The sequence below is a fragment of the Anopheles bellator genome, chromosome 1, assembly GCF_943735745.2.
Source record: "Anopheles bellator chromosome 1, idAnoBellAS_SP24_06.2, whole genome shotgun sequence".
NCBI lineage: Eukaryota > Metazoa > Arthropoda > Insecta > Diptera > Culicidae > Anopheles > Anopheles bellator.
In genome coordinates this window covers 22,400,089-22,421,790 of record NC_071285.1, presented here as the reverse complement: position 1 = coordinate 22,421,790, position 21,702 = coordinate 22,400,089, and the positions used below count along the sequence as shown (strand labels likewise).

The 21,702-nt window shown below is 48.2% G+C and overlaps 3 protein-coding genes across 5 annotated transcripts in view; 2 read left to right on the top strand and 1 right to left on the bottom strand.

Moving 5' to 3' along the window:
- Positions 1–1,441: 1,441 nt before the first annotated feature.
- LOC131215231 (uncharacterized) lies at positions 1,442–17,340 on the top strand. The gene is made up of 3 exons (XM_058209619.1): positions 1,442–4,850; positions 5,050–6,459; positions 6,751–17,340. Exons 1-3 carry the CDS (start codon positions 1,442–1,444, stop codon positions 15,702–15,704), a joined length of 13,773 nt encoding a protein of 4,590 aa, XP_058065602.1. The 3' UTR covers positions 15,705–17,340.
- LOC131205390 (bolA-like protein 3) lies at positions 17,305–18,669 on the bottom strand. The gene is made up of 3 exons (XM_058197467.1): positions 18,537–18,669; positions 18,355–18,444; positions 17,305–18,234 (listed from the first exon to the last, which is right to left on the bottom strand). Exons 1-3 carry the CDS (start codon positions 18,579–18,581, stop codon positions 18,052–18,054), a joined length of 318 nt encoding a protein of 105 aa, XP_058053450.1. The 5' UTR covers positions 18,582–18,669; the 3' UTR covers positions 17,305–18,051.
- Positions 17,673–21,702, top strand: part of LOC131205389 (xaa-Pro dipeptidase) — a 23,228-nt gene continuing 19,198 nt past the window's right edge. The window contains exons 1-2 of one of the 3 annotated variants that reach the window (XM_058197464.1): positions 17,673–17,808; positions 17,922–17,964. The gene's annotated coding sequence lies outside the window, so the exon portion shown is untranslated. Of the gene's footprint in view, positions 17,809–17,869; positions 17,965–21,702 lie in introns of all 3 variants that reach the window. The other 2 variants (XM_058197466.1, XM_058197465.1) reach the window with 2 other exon arrangements.

The following is a 21,702-nucleotide window of genomic DNA, read 5'->3' as shown; positions in this document are numbered from 1 at the left end:
AAGCTAAAAATTTCGCACAAATTTCGACTCTCGCACTGACGCTATCAATTTGGCGGCCATTTTGAAAAGCGAATCAACGCAGTTTGCGTGGCGACCGATGGGGGGCGCTAGTAGAGCGTTTCGTCGCTCAAGAGCGAGATAGTGGTCGACTGTCTCTCTCTCGCTTTGACATTTGACAGCATGAAACATTTCAACTCCGAGTTTCTATAGTCGTGGGTAAGTTTCGAAAATCTTACAGTGTGTAACAAAAGTTTGTATAGTTTGAGAAAAGGATTTCGAAATGATTTGACAGCACCGATGATGTTCGAACACATGACTTTGGAGTTGGGAAATGGTGTTGAGAAAAAGCAAGATGGCTACCGTTGTTCTCCTTCCAAGTCGTTGTTGAAACATTGCGAAAGAGTTGTTGCCTAAACTGAGCAGATTTTCGTTATTGCTGTACGCAAAACGATGCTCAGCTGCGAGGCGCGATAGTGGACGTTGTAGAACAAGTCAAACGAGAGCGGAAAAGTAAAGTTTTGGCGATATAACACAACTCCCCAAACAGCCCTCGGAATGGTCGATTCGTCTTCCTTCTCGTTAGGATAATGGAAAATTGACAGTGGTAGTGAGTGTATTGGTTTGGTGTACCAACTGTTGTTAAATTTGATGGGTACGTACAATGAAAAAGTGTGATCAGATTCTAAGAAAACCTGAGCGATTGTCCCAGAAAGAGAAAAAAATCATTTTGTCGCAAGGAACCAAGGAAGTGCAGGGAAGAAAATATGTTGGAGAGTGCGGAAGGAGATGCGCGCGCGCGACTGTGTGTGTGCGCGATTGTTTGTGCCTTGCTGAGGGGACAAAAGAAACAAAACGCAGTCCAGGAATAACATTAACAGCACGAAAAGATTGTAATTGCTTCTTCAAATTATGGTTTGAAATAGCAAACACTAGTGTTTTTTCCTACATGTGTGCCGATTCCTCTCAGAACCGCTGCAAAGGCATCGTCGAAAACATTGCGCCACACCTAATGTGCGAAGAGAATGTGACCAGCACCCAAGTATTATTTAACTAATTTCTCTCTTTTCGTTACGTATTTTAAAAGTGAAGTGAAGGAAGCAAGCAAAAATAAATTGATTCAAAACATCACTTCGAGAAATATACGCGCGCGTGTATGTGTGTCCGAGTGTGATGCTGGAGCGAGCAAGGTTTAGTTGTGTTTCCAGATAGCTTTTACTGAGGCCCAGTAGAAAAATACTGTGTGACCAAACGTGACTCGCGCGTGAGTTTAAGAGTACCGAGCAATCGGACGGCGAGGGCATTCGGAAATGGGACATCCAACATGCAACGGCGAACAGTGAAGGAGCGAACAGCCTGAAGCAAATTTACAATGGTATAAACAGTCGCTCCAGTATGCGACAGTCTTTGATCCGTTTGTCCCTGTTTTTCACTGCAGACGAAAATGGTACAACTGCCGGTGGGCGACCAGGACCAGGAAAAGCAGCTGCCAAATGTAACGCACGACGAAGACAGGTGTGCCGCGGTCAACCCGCAAACGTCGTCAGCGGTCGTGGTTGGCAAAACGCAGCTTTCGCCATCCAAGCGAGCCATGATTGCGGGTCGTCAGCAGCAATCGCTTAGTGGCAACCGGCGCACCTCATCCCGTCGGTTAATCCCTGCGGAAGCTGTATCCTCCTCGTCCTCTTCATTGTCATCAGCGTCTCCTTCACCTTGCCCGGTCGGTGATTTCAGCCACAACGCTTCCGAATCCTGTCCAAGTGGGGCGCCCAGTGACAGTGATGTATTCAAGGTGCCATCCGCCGCAGATAAAACAAAACCGAGCATTGTGTGCAGCTTACCCTTAGATCGGTTGCAGTCGATATTGGCCGTGTTAAAGACCAACAAGCAATACCTGGCCGGCACTGCAGGAGGCTCGGGCGACGCTCGAGAAGATTCCAGCTCCACGTACAAGTTGTTGTGTCTTTACTGCGATCGTACGTTCAGCAACCAGCTGCTAATGGTCAAGCACACCGATCGAGTGCACCGGATAGCGAAGGAACGTCGTAGCAGCGCTCGGGTCATTTCTGCAGCCAATGGCACCGACGTATCCTCGTGCTGCATGCTCTGCCATAAGGGAAAGGTCTTGAATCCCGCATCGGAAGACTTATCGCAGTTGTTTAAACATTTGATAAAGGCTCACTCGGATCGGTATCATGCATGCGAACAGTGTGTTTTACGCTTCCCCAGCGAAGATGCCCGTGAAGCGCACGTGGAAGCCATCCATCCGGTTGTTAGTGGAACACGGCCCAAATCGAAAGCTGCCCTCAAAGCTTTCAGCCCGGGGCATAGCATATACAACTGTACTAGCAGCAGTAGTAGCAAGCAGTGTAAAACCAACAAAAAAACTCCTTCATCCACAAACGTCGAAGCTGGGGCGCATCAGGAAGTAGCTTCGCAAGGGCCAGTAACTGATGCAGAGGGTGGGTATGGTTCAAACATACGCCTTCGCTCTGCTCATCGTAACGCCAGCACACCGGAATCGCTGGACGCTGGTGCCTGTCAATCCAAGTCCAAACTATTCAAAAAGTCCGAACGGCTAATAATGCGCAACGCTGAACCGATGCTACTCTCCCGATTGGGAATTGCACAGCATCGGTTACCCAGGCAAAGCCGGCGGCTGCTGGCGGCAGCCTCGACGACATCTTCGGATTCATTGTCCGCATCTGCTACGGTCACCACCTCCAATGGTGGTCGTGGAGGAAGAAAGAAAGCCTCGGTTGTCAGTGCCACGGATGAGCACTTGCCAGAAAACTGCTACAACAAAGTAACCAAGCTGAAAACCATACGATCCACGCTGAACGTCCCCTCACCGACTTCAACTGCTACGTCGAGTGAAACAGCAGATGTAGTTGGTTCTCGAAGTAAAAATCCTAGTGAAAACTTGGCTAACAGTGCTTCAGGATCTAGTAACTGCATTGCCACTTTTACCGCAAACCTTAGCAGGTGTTGTGGACCAGGTACGTGCACCGGTAGCAACAGTTCCAGCACCAGCGGTAGTCATACCTGTGCCACTACTTTGACAGCAAGCACCAGTAGTAGTGGCCTCGCTAGCAGTAGTGGGATTTTTGATGAAGATTTCTACGAGAGTGTCAATCGCAACGTACACAACAACCTCAGCTGCCATTTGGACGGAAAGTTAGCCACTTCTACATCCAGCACGCCGACCCCACTGAGTCTTCTGGTTAGCATACCAGCAGTGCGTTCGACGGTCGTCAAGAGCCCACTCGCTACGGAGAGCATGATACACGAGGCGACGAACCTACCGGCCGTTACCGTGTCCTTCCCAACGCTGCTTACAGTCGAACAGTATGGTAGCGATTCGATTTCAACTTCGGTAGCGGTGGCAAAGACGAAGAAACCGATCACTAAGCACTCGTGGAAGTGGAAATGGCACTGTGTGAAAAAATACAAATATGTGAACGAGAACGGACGGATTGTCAAGAAGATCAAACAACCAATGCAAGGATTGCGGGATCTTACCAAGCTAGACATGTGGACGCAGCTGACGATGAGAACGAAACACGAACGCATGCGCAACCACGCGAGCACCGTAGAGGAGGCACTGGACGAACAACGGATTGCAGAGGTTGGAGCGGTCTTACGTCAGGAGAAACGGATCATGGTGCAGCAGTTGAACAAGATCCTCGACTCTCGGTTACTGCCACAAATCGATCTGGAGCAACATGACCAGCGAACTATTAAGGTGGAACCATCACCAGAGAATGATATCGATAATCATAATTATGATGGCAATGAACCGCATGTTCGGGCGGCGCTAGCACAGTGCACTAGTGCCAGTGTGCCTTCACTAGAACAAGACTTTTTACAAAGCTTACAGCTTCTGCAAATGGCACAACCTGGAAACCATAAGTCGGTCGTTCTGAGTGGCGAGTGGGCCCGGCCTCGATGCTACATATGCTATGAATGCGGATCAAAATTTGCTACGCTTAAGCAAATAGAGGAACATCGAATTTTCCGCCATCCACACGTACACTCGACATTCTACGAAATTGTCGGCCGAGAGCTGATCGAGAATCAGCTTTATAAACACTTCTTCATACCACTCATAGCACTGTCAGCACATCAGCTCCATTACGCTCGCTTCATCGTCGATGGTATGACCGGTAGCACTGCCGGCATGAATTGGTTCACCCACCGGGAGGCTGGAAGTATTAGCTGTACCGAGATTAAGAACGAAGACTCATCCTCCAACGAAGCTACCTCGTTTTCTACGGCAACCAGTGCCTCCTCGTCTGCATCGTCATCCTTTTCCAGTATAACCAGCAGCACCACAACGGCCACGCTCGCGTCTCTGATGCTGAACGATAGCACTAATTCCATTACCTCCATCGCACAGTATCCGAGTGTCGACGTTGCCGCCAAGAGAACGAGCGCAAACGAGAGCAGTACAACGATCGTGTGCAGCAAATGTCGCAAGGAATGTCCAAATCTGTTGGTGCTGTATGCGCACATTCTGCACTGCTCGAACGATTACGTTTGGCTGCAGGCGAAGAAGCGCATGAAGTATCGCCGGGCAAAGCGGCGACGGGCCGGAGGAAGTCGAAGCGGTATCAGTAGCTGTGCAGCATCTTTGATTGCTGCGGCCCGCAAGGTGCAGCAGCAGCAGCACCAGCATCAGAGTGCCATCGAGAAAGCTGAAACGGCGTCGAACGTATCTTCGTCGATGTCGTCATCATCGTCGTCGTCGAGCGTGGATTGTAACAGTTGCAAGAGCAGTAGCAGCGACAACCAATCAGGTGTAAACGGGAATCACAAAAAGTCAAAATCACCGAAGCCAAAGGAAAACGACAGTAAGTTCAACCTTCACAAAACCGTCTCAACGTCTCTTTTTATGTTCGTAAGCACTATCTGATGAAGGCTTGTCCACTTGTTACAGGTGAACGAGAAGCACAATTAGTTTTGAAAGATGCGAATTATTTTGTTATGTTAGGTAGACAGTGTAGTCGTATTTTATTTTGTTACTAATTGCGCCTTTTTTCATTCTTGTAGGTGACATTGTGAAGCGGTTACTGGCTAATCTTCCTGAGAAACGCAACTCTCGTCAAATACTGCAGACATCCAAACAAATCCGTAAACAGTCCGGTGCAATGAACAAGAAATCGTTTGTGAGCATTCCGAAAGGGACACCAATGAAAAGTGGTATGCGTAGACCCAATGCAGCTACTGGCAGTCAATGGAAGAAAGGATCTTCATCTCCACCACGTAAGCCTTCGGAAGCGACATCAGCAATGCAAAGTACGTCGACCAGTGACAAAACCAAACGTTCGTCACCATCTCCTACACCCGCCACATCATGCTCATCCTCAATCGCATCTTCTGCCTCGTTAACGACATCTGAAAACGTGCACGATGTCATTGTAGAAAAACCAGCACCATTATCTTCCCGATCGCCGGATGAAAAACGATTCAAAGCTAGCAGTAACAAAGTAAAAGAATCTAAGCCCGCAGCTTTTCGGCGTACTCGTGGCATCGTTGGAAAGAAGAAAGCCTTCAGAAAAACCAAACTAATTTCGAAAGGTGTCGTTGTCGGTAAAGCGATGGACAAAATGACATGGAAAAAAGCCAATCATCAGTTACGGAATGCTGCTACCAGCACACTCCGAACGCTACGTAGTGGTAGACACCGTGAATCCAATGTGTCTCGAGGTAATACCAAACGTCCTAAAAAGATCAGGAAAGCTATGAGGAAAAAACGCACCGTTAGGGCAGAGTTGCCAAAAAATCCTACGGACCAAGAGCTTGCTGCAAGTGAGACGCGAACGGACAGTGAAGAATTTTCTCATAAATCAGATGAAGAGCTGCAGATACAGACGACAAAGAAAACCAGTGATGGTCGTAATGAGGACACTGCCGAACCCTGCAAAACAGAATCAGTTCTACAACAGCTTGAAGCTAATGAGCAAGTAGAAACGATGCTAAAAGGAATAAAGGAAACAGAAGATACCCCCACAATAGGCAAAGCATTCAAGTCGAAGTCTGTGGCTGAGGAAAATGAGCTCACAATCAATAACGGTAACGACGATTCGATTGAGCCGAAACAAGCCACAACACTACCCAACCAAACGGAACAACTGCCCTGTCCCTCAGCACCTTCCGCACAAGTTACCCCAAATCAGCCGATCAAACAACAGTCGAACACAGTGTATCCATCTGCTCCCATCAAACGCAAGTCTGTGGATAGCGCGCAGGGGATAGAGTCGTTGCGTGAAGGTGTTACAGTTGAATCTCCACTGACCGGTACATCAACGTCTTTGGCAAGCAACATTATTCCCAAATGTAACCTATCGTCAGCACAAAAACGAAGACCCAAAAAACTAAACGACTGCATCGCTATGTTGACGGGAATGCTCTCAGAGCGCATAGGAGTGGATTTTTTCAATCAAAGCAAATCCAGTTCACGTAAATCTCTATCACCGCCACCAGCAGTATCAGCAGCACCGCCCCCGTGCCAAACACCAAACAAATGTCAGCCAGAGCCAGTAACGCTAAGCGTACCGCAGAGCACCAAACCGTCAGGGGCGGCAGCATCAACAATGGAGTGTGCTTCTCCAGTGTGCTGTAACCCGGCATTACCTGATGTACCTGCTGTCTTGAAACGATGCAGCCCAGTTTCGTGTCAGTCGCCGATTTCTCCAGTACCGCTCCTGACGGTAGCCAATGCAACACCACGTACTCCCGTGTCATCCAAAGTATTACCAGCAAAGCCAGTGAATCCGATTCCGCTACCAGCTAGCCGACGACCATCAGTGCATATTTCAGAACCGATCGCAAGCACCCATCAAACCGCCGCAATTGCGTTGGTTGTAAATCAAAGTGTAGCATCGAAACCGCCGGAAGCCACGCCATCAATTGCTGCCCGTTGTTCGCTCCAATCGGTCCAGCATCAAGAAGCGATGAGAGCGATGGTTGCTGAGTTTTCCGACGAACCTTTGAATCTGTCAAAAACCAGCACAATCGGAGTTTCGATGCAAAGCGAGATGCGCAATAATACCCACAAATTTAAATACGCTCATGAGGGTGTATCTGTGCCGCAGCAGCAACACCCACAGCGAACTGGTACATTTGCACCCAGATCATTGGCTCATTATCACCATCCACAACCGCTACAACAGCAGCAGCAGCAGCAGCAGCAGAAACTAGTTCATCCTATTTACCATCATCAAAAGCAAAACGTGAACAATGTCGCCGCCAACCCATTTAAAATTGAGGGATCGCAAGCTGCTAACAGTTCGTTTACCATTACACCGAAGGCTGGAAGTGGAAATTTATCATCAATAAAACTACCGCCGGGTTTGATCATCGAAAGAGTGGAATACAAACAATCAAGACCGGTCATTTCCAAGGAAGCACCATCGGTAACAATCGTCGCACGGCATCGACAGCCGCCACAATCGATGGATAATCCAACGGCGCTTCAATCGGCCGGTGAACATCATACACTTTTAGTCAGGCCACAAGAGCATTCGCAACAATTGTCTAATGCACACAGCACAGCTCCATTCGTAAACAATGCAACGTCCAGTAGGAGCAGTTCTTTGGAGACAAATCGTAAGAACTTACCTCCTCATCAGTTCGATGTTTCAAAAGAACTACCGCACCATAATATGCACCTAAAGCCAAACAACAACGAAATCGAGATGCTAGCCAATCGTGAAACCGTCGTTGAAAGACCGATAGGTACTTTGATTGAAAACAAAATTTCAGTGACAATCACGGAGGCCAAGCGCGAACGGTTACCGGACATAACATTCTTACCGAGAAAAAGTTCTTCAATGATGTGTTCACGAAACGATCCGTCAGAAATATTATCATTCCACAGTCACCCGAAACCACTGCCGACTTCGACATCGGCGTCTATTTGCTCGAAACTTTCACCAGCAATCCTGTCACAGTCGCAGCTGCCGAAGAATTCGACCGTTGTCGATAAACCTGCTTTAACTACGCTAATCATTCCACAAGTACCGATGCCCCAAATCCCTACCGGCCAGGCGCAAACATCAAAACCAAGGAAACCACGAAGGAAAAGTGTATTCGTACCACTGCCTACTGCAGCACCATCGTCCATGGTTGCCAGTAGCGCTCGAGTGGACGAAAGAGGAGCATGCGGAAACGCTAGTAACGAGAGCAATTCGTTAACACCAATAACGACGCCAACTATGTTGCCCCCCTTTACTGGTGCCAATCTGCTGGCATCTATGTCGTTATCGTTTTTGCCTCCTGGTCTATTAGCTGGACCACCTTTAGGCCTAGACTTTCACCGGCTGGCTTCGGTCGTACTTCCGGCTCATCTGAAACCTCCGGAAATACCTCCACTGACGATACCATCCACGCCACCGGCAAACGTGGTAAAAAATAGACGACAATCGACACACGCACGCAGCGAAACGATGAAGCAGGCAATTGAGCAAACGCTGAAGGTGCCTTGTGATTTGACTCCGAAGCTTTCTGCAACGGTTTCTGCCATAACTGTAGATCCCGCTGCTACATCGCTGTGTTCGGACCCTAATCCACCATCTGTGGTAACTCCAGAACTTCGGCCCTCAGCGTTGGTGGAAAGTGAAGTGACCATGACGTTCAATACAACTAGAGATACGGGTTTAGAAGCCACTGAGAAAAGCTATAGTAAGGGAACAGAAATCGTCCAAAACCCGGCGAAGGACCCGCAACCCACAAGTTTTCGAGCGCAAAGCCAGGATCAGTTGACAACAGATGAGCGACACAATCGAGAACATTTAGAACTTGATCTACAGGCGATCCCTTTGACTGTGAAAAAGAATGATCTAATGGAGCAACAACAGTGCCCTGAAGCTGCAACGCACAGTGCGCACCAGAAAAGTGAGGACGATCGACAAAATGAAAATCAAGACGATCGGCATCTAGAAACAAAATCAATAGAACACTCCAAAATAGCTGAAACCCCTACGCAAATTAATAGCATCGACGAGACGAACGGAATACAACCGGTAGTAGTCTCTCGCCATAAAGACCATCTGCTGCTGTCCGACACCGGCACTTTTGGCCACGGTAAGCCGAGTGACATTGGAGATGCAAAACCGCAGCCAAATACCAATGCCTTACGAAAAGAAAGCCAAGAGCAGGAAGTCCACGATGAATCCGCCGCATCGGATAGCCACTTACCATCAGATTCCGCAGCCGAGCGAATCGTGTCGTGTCCGTCGGTGCAGAAGATAACACGTAAGCGACGAAAAAACGAACTGGCCTCGATACTCTCCGATCAGCTGTTGGAAAGCTTCAAAGAGGTGGACAAATCAAGACTAAACGACCTGAAACTACTCCACGACATAACCTGCGAGAAGCCCGACGTCAAGTTTACCCTCGAGCAGATACCACAGTTGGCGAAACGTAAATCAAATCCACGAATACCCGAACTGCTGGAATCGTCCAAGGGTGGAGGAACGTCGGTGGACAACAACGTTACTGTAAAGAAAACCAACGCGTCTGCCAAGAGAATCCAATCGAGAACGCCGTTGCCCATGGAAAAAACAGACAGCAAATCGGAGGAAAAATCGACGGAAATAGACTCGCCTGACTTCGAGTCGGATTTTCGGCGAGCATCAAAGAAAAAACAGCACAGTACACCAACACTTGATATTCAAGAAGCTGTCGAGGATAACGCCACGATGAAGAATGTACCTAAACAGAATCCAACGGCGGAAGAAGTGAAAGATGCGCACATAAAACAACCAGTTCTGGGACGGCGTACACGAAAGCTTTCGATCGACATCGAGCGCGTGGCTCCGGTCGTACAGAGAAGGGAACGAGCGACGGCCGCTGTACAGAAACTGACCGCGGTGGACGTAGTGAAAAAGCGAGACCTTGCAAACACACCAGCTAGTGGACCAACACGAAAAGGAAAAACCAAGAAAATTGAGATGGACACTGTGGAAGGACCGATACGTAAAATCGTTAAGCCAAATGAACAACAGTCTGCAAATGTGATAAGTCCAAACCCGGAAGCTTCTTATACTACCACGGAGGGTAGTACGAAGGTGGCGAAAGACACAACAACACGACAAAATGAAGAAAATTTAAAATCATGTCAGAAAAACACGAAGAAAACGTTCCAGGAGCCGACCAACACATCAGAGGATGATGAACATTGTTCTACCGTCAAAACGAAAGAATTACCCTTGACAGATGGCAATAAAGTGCTACGAGAAATAACTCCTGTAACTACTCTTGAAAAGACAACTCCACCAAAACGAATAATGACTCGTCGAAAATCCGTGTTTGTCGACCGGGATCTGGCGCAGTACGTCAATCGAGACGAGGAGCAAACTCTGCGATCCGTCAACTCGTTCCAGGACGATCTCATATTAACATCCCGACGCGGTACGCGTAGCCAGGGGAATAAAAATCTGAGCCTGGTTGAGAGCTTCGTCGAGGCCACGATGAAGCCCCGCGATCCTAGAAGAAAAATCGTGCAGAAACGTTTAGAGGAAGAACAGCAACAACGGGTCGCAGAGGAAAGCCGCGAAGCAGCGTCTACCAAAATGCGTGACGAAGCAAGGAATGTTGAGAAAGTTGCCAAAGTGTGTCTCAAAACGGACAAGAAAGTGGACAACCAGGAGGAACTTGAAAAGTCTCCACCCCGTCGGATCAGCACTCGCCGAGCATCGGTTCTCGTAAGGTCGCCATCGGCGCTATTGCAGTCACCATCGACCCAAGACACTCCACGCAAAGCGGAAGAGCCACTTTCTTCGTCTCAGGATGATGACAATTTGCGAACGATTAGCAACGAAACGAAGCGGATCTATCGGCGGCGTGCCTCTATCTACCAGCTACCAGCGGAACTGCTAGAGCATCCACAGGACACCCCAAAACCCGATCTCGCGGTGGAGCCCTTGGATCAGAAAAAGCGCACCGGTTTCCAAAATCGTCGTTCCAAAACACCTGGTCCAGGTGTACGCGGCAATCCACTTCCGTTGAACGGCACCCCGGAACCACTGCTGGAATCATTGTTACTGCAAACGTCCGCCAACGCTGCGATGCCGAACGGATCGAAGAGACGAACCACGAAGAACAGCCAAATTGCCGAAACAGTGTCCAAGTTGTTCAACATCCAGGAGGAGATTATGCTGATCGATAGTACGAGGCGGAAGTTGAAGAAAACTAGCAGCGGCACACCAACCCCGTTAGCGGCAACACCGGCCGTGGAATTAGAAGCGTTGGTATCAGCAGAGAGAGACCGGGTGCGTGATGAAGCGAAACCCGCACCCATCACGGAAGAGTTTCAATCTATGGCGAACGCGTCCACGACGATGCCGAAACCTCAGAAATCGATTTCCTTCTCGAGCGACTCACCAAAACCGACGGAGGATGCCGTTACTTTGAACTATGGAACCGACAGTGACTCGATGGGTGATTCGGACGATGATAATATGTCGCTCGCATGTTACGTGGCGCGCCGGATGGAGTCCGGATCGAACCCTCGGCGAGCGTTTGTAAAACCACCGAAAACAGCTAGCGCGTTGGAGGAAGGCCTCGTGTACGTTCCAGAACGTGCCAAGTCAGTGGCCGATGACGAAAGCGCTACGAACACCGAGGCCATGGACGATGATATGAGTGTGACGACCGAGTTTCAGCCGATGAATGCGACCGGCATGCGAGGCGGAAGACGCCGCCGAAAGAGGCGTAAATCGGTGCGTTGCGGTAGCAAGATCCAGCGCCAAAAAGCAAAGGCTCAAGCCGAGGAAGGCAAGATGCTAGTGACGTACAACTGTGACCTATGCAAGAAGGTGTTCAAGAAGCCGGACGCCTACAACAAGCATCGCATGACGCTGTCGCACATTGCCAAGTTGTCCGAGCAGGAGTTTTTGATGGCCCAGCAAAGGGCGGACCAACCAATAGCCGAGGAACAACCCCTGCCAGATGGTGCAGTTTCTGCAACTGAATCGCGACACGATCAAGAAACCAAGCTAAATCAGGAAACCCACTGTTTTGCTGTGGAAACGTATCCGGTTCCGAATGGGCAGGGAGCACCAGCAGCGTCACCTTCCCAAGCCTTGGACGGAGCTCTCGCACCGATGGATGAAACAGATAATCAACTGGTTCCGTTGAAGGAACCAGTTAAAATACTGAGCCAAGAGGAGAAACTGTTCTACGAGTGTTGTTCGATGCTTAAAGAGTCCAGTGCCGGAGATGCTGCCGGAGAATGCGGTGGCAATCTCAATCTGACCGTATCGCTCAAATCAAACGAAGCGATATCCGGTACCGGCGTGCCACCGGAGATCGTACTCGACTCAACGTTGGGGTCATCATTTCTGGGACCAGCCACAGCGATCAAGAACACAGTTGCAGGCTTCACGGAAGTTACCCCAAGGGAGTTACCATCAAAAGAGGACGACAGGACGCAACCATCCATCACCTCATCTATAGATGGAACTAGTTTTCCACTGTTTCCGGAGCTGGTACAACAACGACCAAGAACCACCATGAGCGATGACAACTACGGTAGCGTTTCGCCACAGCACTCACTCAAATCGTCCTCGGCCAGCAACTGTTCACTGTCATTTGCGCAAAACAATGCGAAAATCAAAACGAAGGGTGCCCTGAAAGGGTTTGATAACTTCAAGGTTTCCATACCCATGTCCGGGCTGATAGTGTCGGCCAGTGGTGGTGGCGGCGTCAGCGGTGGTGCGTTCTCTCCACTCGGTGTGGGTGCCGATCCGCCCATAGAGTCGCGGCTGGACACACTGGCCGATATCGCACTGTGCGGAGACATTCCGAAGGAGTTCGGTGTGATAAAGCCGTTGTTAGACGTTGCCACAGTCATTGAAACCAAGGTTGATGATAGCATCCCACCGGCTCAGGTTGAGATGGACTTTGCGTTGCAATTGCGAAAGTCTGACAACAGTGGCGAAGGAGGTGGGCTCGTTACTGTAGCTAAAGCTTCAAAACCTCAATCATTGACGAGTTCCCGAGCAAACCGGACCAGGCGGGGAGGTTCGGACTTCGGTAACAAACAGCGAAGGAATGCATCTTCGATCGGAAGTAGAAACGACGGTCGGTCGAAAACTGAAAATCATGGACCAATGATGGCGAAGAAAGTTGGCGCTGCCATGTCATTACCGTTGATCCAGGTGGACCGTACACCAGCGGACGAGGATGTATACGCATTTCAGGACTCACCGACCGACGTGTTCTTCCCTCCAACATACGCATCGAAGAAGCATCTCTCTGAGACACTGCCGGTATCAGCGGACACTGGTAATGAGGCCGTTCAACCAAAAGGGCTTAACTTTGCAAAGCACCGGTCGGCGAACGAACTGTGTACGGAGGATCAGGATCAGGACAGCCAGATGTCCAGCTTGAGTTTCTCCGATCGGGACGATTTCGTGTACGGTACCAACACGCTCTCGGAGGAAGAGGAAGCGGACGAAGACGAAGAAGACCTAAGCAGCAGCTACAGCAGCGGTGGTGGTGGCATTGGTGGTGGCGGCGTTACCGCAGGCGGAAGTTGCGGAAGCCAGACGATCCCCAAAAAGCCAGTTAAGGCGGACGTAAAAAAAAAGAGTCTCATAATGGGGCGCATCTTTAAGAAGGGCAGCGCTAAGGAAAAGCTAAAAGAGGAGACTATTAAGAAGGTACCGGTTCCAGAGACAACATTCGATGCGATGACCACCGCCACCAGCGCGGTGGTTAAGGAAGACTTTGACAAGCTATTCGATACGTTGAAGAACGCGGCCGAAATCGACAAGGTGGCGCCGGTTACTTTCTCCTCTGAGAAACTGTTGTGCGGCGATACATCGGTTGAAACGGTGACTACCTTCGACAGTGGTATCGATAGTAAGCTGCCACCTGTAGCGTTCGGGGAACGTCCCGATTCCGATGGGCGCTTGCGTCGTAGAGCTGTGCAACAGAAAAAGTTAACCGAAACGTGGGACTCGGATGAGTACGAGGAGTTCCACGCCGATGACGTGATGAGATTGATAGACGAAGTCGACGAAGATGACGAACCGCAGCTGAACACGGAACACGGTGAGGAAATAAAAGTTCTTGCCGATGTCGCACCAAGGACCTTGTCGCTCCTTGTCGGAAGTACGGACGAGACTAAGGAAAAGCTGTTCGAACCGGCCAGCAGTGGCGTGGACACATCTATGGCGGTCGACACCCCAGACATCGATAGAACTTCCAGCAATTTGGGAAGCGTTGTGACGGACTACACTATCCGTAAGGTGATGGAAAGTGTTATTCTGGAGACGATGGGCAAAACCACTCACAAGCAAGCGACAAAAGCGAAGTCATCGAAAGCGCAAAGCAGTGGCGGCGGCACCGCCACAAGTAGCAGAAGTACGGGGAAGAAAACTACTACGAATGATCTCAAACCGGAACTGCGGCAGACGTCGCTCGAGGAACACGTGCTAGAATCAAGCGTAGTAATATCGTCGCGTACGATCACTACCAAGTTCAAGCAAAAGATCAACTCGTCGATGCAGCAGCAGCGCACTGCCATCAGTGGTAAGCATGAACCCATTAGACAAGTAAGTGAGCAGGCCGGCCAAGCAGGAGATCCAATTGTAGGTAGCGCTGCAATAACGAACCACTCAACGACGACAGACGGTGGTCGAGTTACACCATCACTGGGGAACAACAACAACAATAGCTGCAACAAAAATAACAATAACAACAATGATGGCAAGGTAAGGCAATCTACTTCGTGCACGGTCGGTTTCGGAGCGGGCCAGAGCAACACGATGGTAGGCGCATTGAGTGAAGTCGTCAGCAAACCCAAAACCGCCTCAGCGGAACCTCCTGCAGGAGCAGAAACATCAGTCATTGTGGACAGTGCAAGCGCAGGTACGACGACTGCCGGCACAAAAGATCGCAGAACTTCGCAGACAACCACCAAACAGCGCAAGCAGCCGCAGAAGAAAATGAAAAACGTCGCATATGACCCGGATAGCGACTTCGAGGACAACATCAAGTGCAAGAAGGTTAAACGCAAGCTGCTAGAAAGCGACATCGAGGGAAACCTGAAGATCGAACATCTACAGTCGACGCTGATCGATAGCAGCATTCTGATGGCGGTACCGCGCCGGAAGCGTAACGCCGTCGATATGCTGTACTACTGGTCGTCAACAAGCGACGAGGACGAGGATCATCACGACAGTGATTTCGTGGAGAAGAAAAGTGGCAAAAATAAACCGATAAAGTCCCCCGCCACAAATGTTAAGAGAAAAGGCTCGACTGCAACTGCGTCGTTGACAAAGGAGTCGACTCGTGGCGGAAAGTTCGGAGAAAGTAACGCGGACCGCTCGTTTGACTCGGGAGACGGTGGAAAAAAGGCGCCAAAAGAATCGAAAACGAAAAAAACCACCAAGACGAAACCGACGCCAGCGAAAACATCCAAAACAAAGGAAAACTCCGAAGAGCAGAGCGTTAAACAGCGCCAGAGCAGAAAGCAGCAGCCCCCAGCAGAATACACGACGGAAGAGTTTCGAACCTCCCCCATCGTACCACCGGAGGAGAACGACTTCAGCGGCGATACGGGCAACAGTAACGAGCATCTGCAGCAGCACGGCTGGATTGTGGGGGACTCGCATAAGAAACTGGTAACTCTACTGGCGCATGCCAAAGTCAAGCACGACAGTCGCAAAACGGTAAATAACCGGCGAAAGTAGGGAATCAATGGGAGGTCCAAAACAGTGGATACTAACCGCACACATATTAGTTTTCTTAGTGCAATAGCGGCTCCTTAGTTCAACCATAGAAAGACCATAAAAACCCAGTATGCAACAGTCTGCAGTGGTCTGCGGCAGAACGCTAGAAGCTTGTGATGAATGAGAAGAAATGCATTTCTAATAGACCGAAGAAGAGACAACGGATGGAACGGAACATATTTTATACTCAAACGAATAAATTGAACAATACATCATAATACACTTCTAAAGGTAATTCAAACATAAGATAAGAATGTGATAAATTTCCACGCTACTGAGCGTGTAAAAAAGCGCAACGGTGGGTGTTATGATGGTGACGGTTGGCGCAACAGTAGTATCAGTACCAATTTTTGGAAATAGTGATTGTAAACAACATAAGTACACAGCACCGTCGTTAGGTGTTTGATTTAAAGACGGAACAGAGTTTCATTACAGAGCCATCAAGCTTCGTTGCAAGCGTTCTCGTCCTTCTTCGTGTCAGGAGATGGCACCATCTTCAATCTTTTAAACTCAATTCGAAGATCACCATCTTCACCGCTAGTTCATTCGTGTATAGCGATTATTACACACAATCAAACGACTTTATAATTGCTGGAATATTACACCCGTAATCTGACCATCAAGAGGATAGAATTAGCAGTAGAGGGATGCGCAATTTGCTGATGCATAGTGAACTAGACGATCCCAATGATGGCAGAAACATAAATTGCTGCATGCTACTAGAATTGTAACCACACCAATCGACGCTTTAATGGTGCACAAATGCGTAGAATAATTGCCGGAACCGAGATCGAAACGAAACAAATAGGCAAGCCCAGGCAACGCAACTAAACGCAACATGATAGAGCTTCCTATCTGCCCCCTGTTTAGAGAGTGCTATGGTGTGTAGATTGGAACATATGAGTATGCGCGCCAAACTCAGAGACCCTCTTAAATACTGAGTCCGATGTAAAATAGAAAGACACTGTGTTTTTTCATGAACACTAAAAACGCAGCCACTAACCATAATCAACAGTGCTTGATGTGAAATGCGTACCGAAATACCTGTCTGTCGGTATGTTGACTGTAAAATTAACAGCATGAAATGGTTGCTGACCAGGGGGCGAAGTTGAGGAAGAAAACATCAACCACATAAATCGGCAATGTCCGGGAGCGATTTACGAGGCAATGGAAAGGATTGTATTCGATGGTGTCTGTTTCTGTGCGTATATAATGTAACTGTTTAAATTAGGCGTAAGTTTAGTGTAAATGTGGCAAGTAACACACACTATTTTTAGATAGTGTTAGAAAATGAATCTACTGCAGTTTACTAAAAGAAACTATCGAACGTGCTTTCTTTGTCAAGTGCAATGGGCTTATCATTATTTGCCGTTTTCCGTCGTCACTTCCTATCCTCTACTTTTACATCCTTACAGAGACTTTAGTGAATGAATGACTTTAGTTCACGAATCGCTTCTACTGTCGAACCGTGTTCTATGGCCAATTTATAGTCGTAATCTCAGTTAGCGAAGTTGTTTTCGAATGTAAGTTTATTTTTTAGTAAAAGGCAAACTCAAGAGAAAAATTGTATTTTTTTTATTGTATATCGAACCTGGTCCTGGTGATATAAGTTCAGAAATATATGTATTTTATCAAAGGACGATTTTGGGTTCACTTTGAAACTACTCGCGGCTTTTTTAGTGGCCATATTACTTGAAATCAAATCTTCCAACCTATAGTGAAATTGAATCTGTTTACAGTACCTTTCAAACAGTTTTGACACGAGCTGAAAAAGCGATTTCAGTTGAACTCTCTGTTTTTAATTCAAAGATCGATTATCAATCGAACAACCTGTGGCGCCATCTGTGAGTCAAACTATCTTTCTTCCCCTCGAAGTGTCAGACTGATATCGGAACTGTCACATCACTCACAACAAAACAGATGCGTAAATGATTGAGTATTCGCTCTCTTTTGTTATTTAAGTGGTAACCGCAGAGATAATTGTTGTTGTTGGCCAACTGGTTGAGACTTGAGTGATAACGTTGTTTGCGGTGAGCGATTGGTGTGATATAAAATTCCTTGTGAAGTAAGTATTCGTGGCCACACGAGCCATTTTAATGCTAAATCAGCCAAGTTTACTGACGTAGTCGATTGTGGGTGTTCCGGCGAATTTGGTGCCAAATCACGGTTGCTCAGCAGAAAACATTCCAGCGATCCGAGGCCGCATAATCACTAGCAAACCGTAAGTAACGTAACAAAACGAATGCTATCCTCTACGTTCTTACTACTGCTTTCTAATAAAACAAAACTGAGGCTATTCTCTTATATTCTACTCAACGATCGAAGTATGTATCCGCAGGCCGTGCATGGTCTTGATTTCATTCTTCAGACTTTCCGTTATTAGTCGGTGCTGCTTGACGGTGGACAGCCCTTTGAATTCTGTTGTCTCCACAAAAATGTCGTACATTGAGCCACATCCCCCCGAGATATCGCTAACTACGATGTTCTTTGCCTACCAATATGGAAAAGATACGACTTATTTTAGTTGCATTGTTCCTGCACTGAGTACGATAAGATAATCATCGAGAGCTCATCAATCAACGATTTCCCTTTCTGTTGCCACACGACGTACCTGGGGAAATTTAGCCTCCAGTATTTTCCTGAGCGCTTCTTCGGAATTTTTTACAGCCTGGGAGTTTCCTGCCCAAACACGGCTCAGCACCTAGAAAAGTGTTCAAACTATTCACACTGCTCTAGGCAAATTGTGCTGATGCTCTAGTTAAAACGGTTCGTTTTCAATTGTACCCAACTCACCGAAATGTAGCGGTTGCCGTAAATTCGAAAGAGATTTCCACTCATGGCGATTTAGTTAGAAACTCCAACAATCTATTGGATTCAGAGTTGCCGGCAATCCTTGTCGAATGTAATTCGATTCCGACGGACCGTGTTGCCGAGTTATTTGTTATGAAACCGCAAATGACAGAACTGGTCTAAATCGTTTGACAACCAAAATAAGAGGCGTTGCGCTACATAATTCGAATTACCGTTGGTTATCATATTTGACGGTTGGTCCAACATTTCAATCAAAGTGAAACATGTTAACAAAACAGAAGTATGTTTACAAGGCAAGATATGTTTAATATAACGTGATAACGTGGTTGCAGCTCAAAAACTACTCTACATTTTAATACGAAACATATCATCCTGTACTTCTAAGGATTACTTGCCTAATCGAATGATGGCTGGGATAGGCGAATCAGGAATATATTTAATTGTTACCGGAAGTATCAATCGGGAATCGGGAAGTTCATCGGGGAGATGCCGAAGGAAAATATTTACGTGATTGAAGAGCGATTGCTGATACGTTCGCCTAAAAAGCCACCACCACCGTCACAAAGGTTCTTTAAACAAATTTCAGCTTATGTTGTTTGTCGTTACCTAAATTGTCGCCGGCGGGCATTAAATTCCAGCTCTGCACATTTTCTATCTAAACTTTATTCAAGCAGCACACCAGACAACAATTGCAGTACATTGTTGCTGTCTCTGAAACAATAACACTGGTTTAGATAAATCTCCTAGTTTGGACTGAAAATGGATTGTCTAACTGTACTTGCGCTACGCTATGTATGTACTTGAATATGTACTTTTAACATTTTTTACTTTTAATCATTTCTTCGAGAAACAAATGCAAAATGGATTTTCCAAACAATCCAAAGTTTGAAGAAATGTAACCTCACAAGACGGTGAACGCTAAGAAAACCGTAAAAGAGTGAAAAGGTAACGTTGCCATTTTGTGCACGCTTGCAGAAACAAAAAAAAACTGTCATTGAATGAAGACGGGGGGTAACTTGCGAGAAGGTAAAACTCACGCCGTAAAGATTCGACAGAGTTTCTTGTTTCTCTCTCGCAGCCGGGCGCGGTCGCTTTCTCTTTCAGTCCGCCTGTTTTGCAAATTGCTGCCAGCGCCCCTTATCGGGTGACCTCGCCCGGCCGGCCCTTCTTTTGTAAGCCCGAGAGCAACTCTCACAATGGCGCGATGGCGGACGGCGGCGCCGGGGATATTTTGCAACGCGCCGTCTAATCCCACTCGCCAATCGCATCACGTATCATCGTGCGGCTGCGGCCGGTCGTCGGTGCGGCGGGGGGCTGCGAGACATGTGCCCCGCGCCGCGGACCGTGTTCGATATTTTGATCGCGTCAAAACAAAAACATTAGCGCGCTCCTAGAGAGAGACCTCCGGCAGTTGCTTATGTTGGAAGAAAAGTAGTCCGAGCAACGCAGCAACAACTACTACGCAGCCATTTCCGTGACACACACATATGCAACGCGATCACGTTGGCTCGAGACGAAGCAATAACACCCGGCCCGCCTGCCCGCCTGCACGGCCGTTCGTCGGGCGTATTGTGGGAAACAGGAATTTCGCTGCCCATTGAGAGTGTTCCAAGTATTGTATGAATAATACAGGTCTCTGGGAAAAGAGACAGAGACAGGGACTAAAACTGCCGGGGTGTTGGGCTATGTGGACGTTGATCTCTTTTCGGCACAGCAGATCCCGTCGCCGTTCGAATGTTTTGCTTGGAACGATTTATTTACATTCTTTTCAGCACGTAGCCCGCGCATCGTGGCGCAAATGCGGCCGGCTAGGAGAGAGCGAGAGAGAGAGCGAGAGTGAGAGGGTGCGCGATGAGGACTGAGAGGAAAGGAAACCGCAAGCGGCGACGGCGTAGTAGTGGCGGGATCTGCTCCCATTTGCGGCCCTCACGGACACCACTGTCGTAACGTGTTCAATTGCCACCCATTTCAATGCCCGGGCTCGCGATGTGTCAAGGGCTGAGAATGTTTTGAAAACATTACTACGAGCTGCTCTTTCCGCATGAAAGAAACTTCAACCGGACGGCAACGTCACCAAAGTCACCAAATGAGTGCGAACTTTAAAATTAAACCGAAGAACCTAAACATAAACGAGTTAATCAAAGGCGCGCTCTATATGTTGCTGCCTAATTTTAGAGGTGCTGGGTTTTTCATTGAGCAAAAAAAAACTGCTGTACTGAGAAACCTAGCGGTTCGGTGTCGAAGCACGCAGGCGCACTTACACAGGGAAATTATATTATTGTGTGGGGCTGAAACTCGAATGTTCGAATGTGGGCTGATGTTTACCTCCGTGCCTCGCCATCGCCCTGAAGCCCGACCCACGAATGTATGCATTCCTTGTATTCTCTATATGTTTTCCCAAATAAGCAAGGGACACGGAAAAATACCGGCAACACGATATTAACAGATCACGGCACAGCAAACGCGCCCTGAAATAAGAACATCGTGGTGTTGATTTTTTTCTTGTTGTGTAACTTCCTACGCGCTGTTTGCCTACGCCGACATCGTGTGATCGGCCCGGGTGCGGCCGTAACACCGATGCGAGCGTGTGCGTGCGTGTCGGTCATGCGGAGTCAGCGAAACGAACTCCGACGAACTCGCCTCGCAGCAGGCTGTTGGTGTTGGTGCTGGCGACCGCCGACGGTTGAAGGTTGGCTAAAAACGAAAACAAACGTCGAAGCTCCGTATCGGGTACTGGTATCTCGTTCTAGCGTCAGCTGTCCCTTTCCCGTTCGCGAGTAACGTGTAGAAAAGCAGAGACCGGGAGCGCAGAGAAACGGAGAGAATAGAGAAATATAGAGAGAAAGGAGACCGGCAAGGCAAAAAACAGATCCCGGGAACGCAGAGTCAGCGGTTTAGTTAGAGTTAGTAGTCAGTTTTTTTCAGCTTAGTCTGTTTTGCACTTTCGAGTTGAGAGCATCGCAATCGAGGAAGACGCGTGCGCGTGACGCGTCCATTCGCTTCTGTAAATAACCCACACAGGCAACCACAGCAAGCGGCGCGAAAGAGATAGCATAGAAAGGAGTCAACCAACACGCATTGTGCTACGTTGTTCGCAGAAAAGAAAAAACACGAGAAGTACGAGTGCGCAGCATCGGAAACAAGGGAC

What these genes read in the sequence shown, in the direction of transcription:
- LOC131215231 (XM_058209619.1), top strand. Translation starts at nt 1,442, where the DNA reads ATGGTACAACTGCCGGTGGGCGACCAGGACCAGGAAAAGCAGCTGCCA. An exon ending in GAAGCCAAAGGAAAACGACA is followed by an intron (nt 4,851 to 5,049) that starts GTAAGTTCAACC and finishes TCATTCTTGTAG; the next exon opens with GTGACATTGTGAAGCGGTTA. An exon ending in TCAAAGCAAATCCAGTTCAC is followed by an intron (nt 6,460 to 6,750) that starts GTAAATCTCTAT and finishes TGTCATCCAAAG; the next exon opens with TATTACCAGCAAAGCCAGTG.
- LOC131205390 (XM_058197467.1), bottom strand. Translation starts at nt 18,581, where the DNA reads ATGAGTGGAAATCTCTTTCGAATTTACGGCAACCGCTACATTTCG. An exon ending in ACGGCAACCGCTACATTTCG is followed by an intron (nt 18,445 to 18,536) that starts GTGAGTTGGGTA and finishes ACACTTTTCTAG; the next exon opens with GTGCTGAGCCGTGTTTGGGC. An exon ending in TGGAGGCTAAATTTCCCCAG is followed by an intron (nt 18,235 to 18,354) that starts GTACGTCGTGTG and finishes CCATATTGGTAG; the next exon opens with GCAAAGAACATCGTAGTTAG.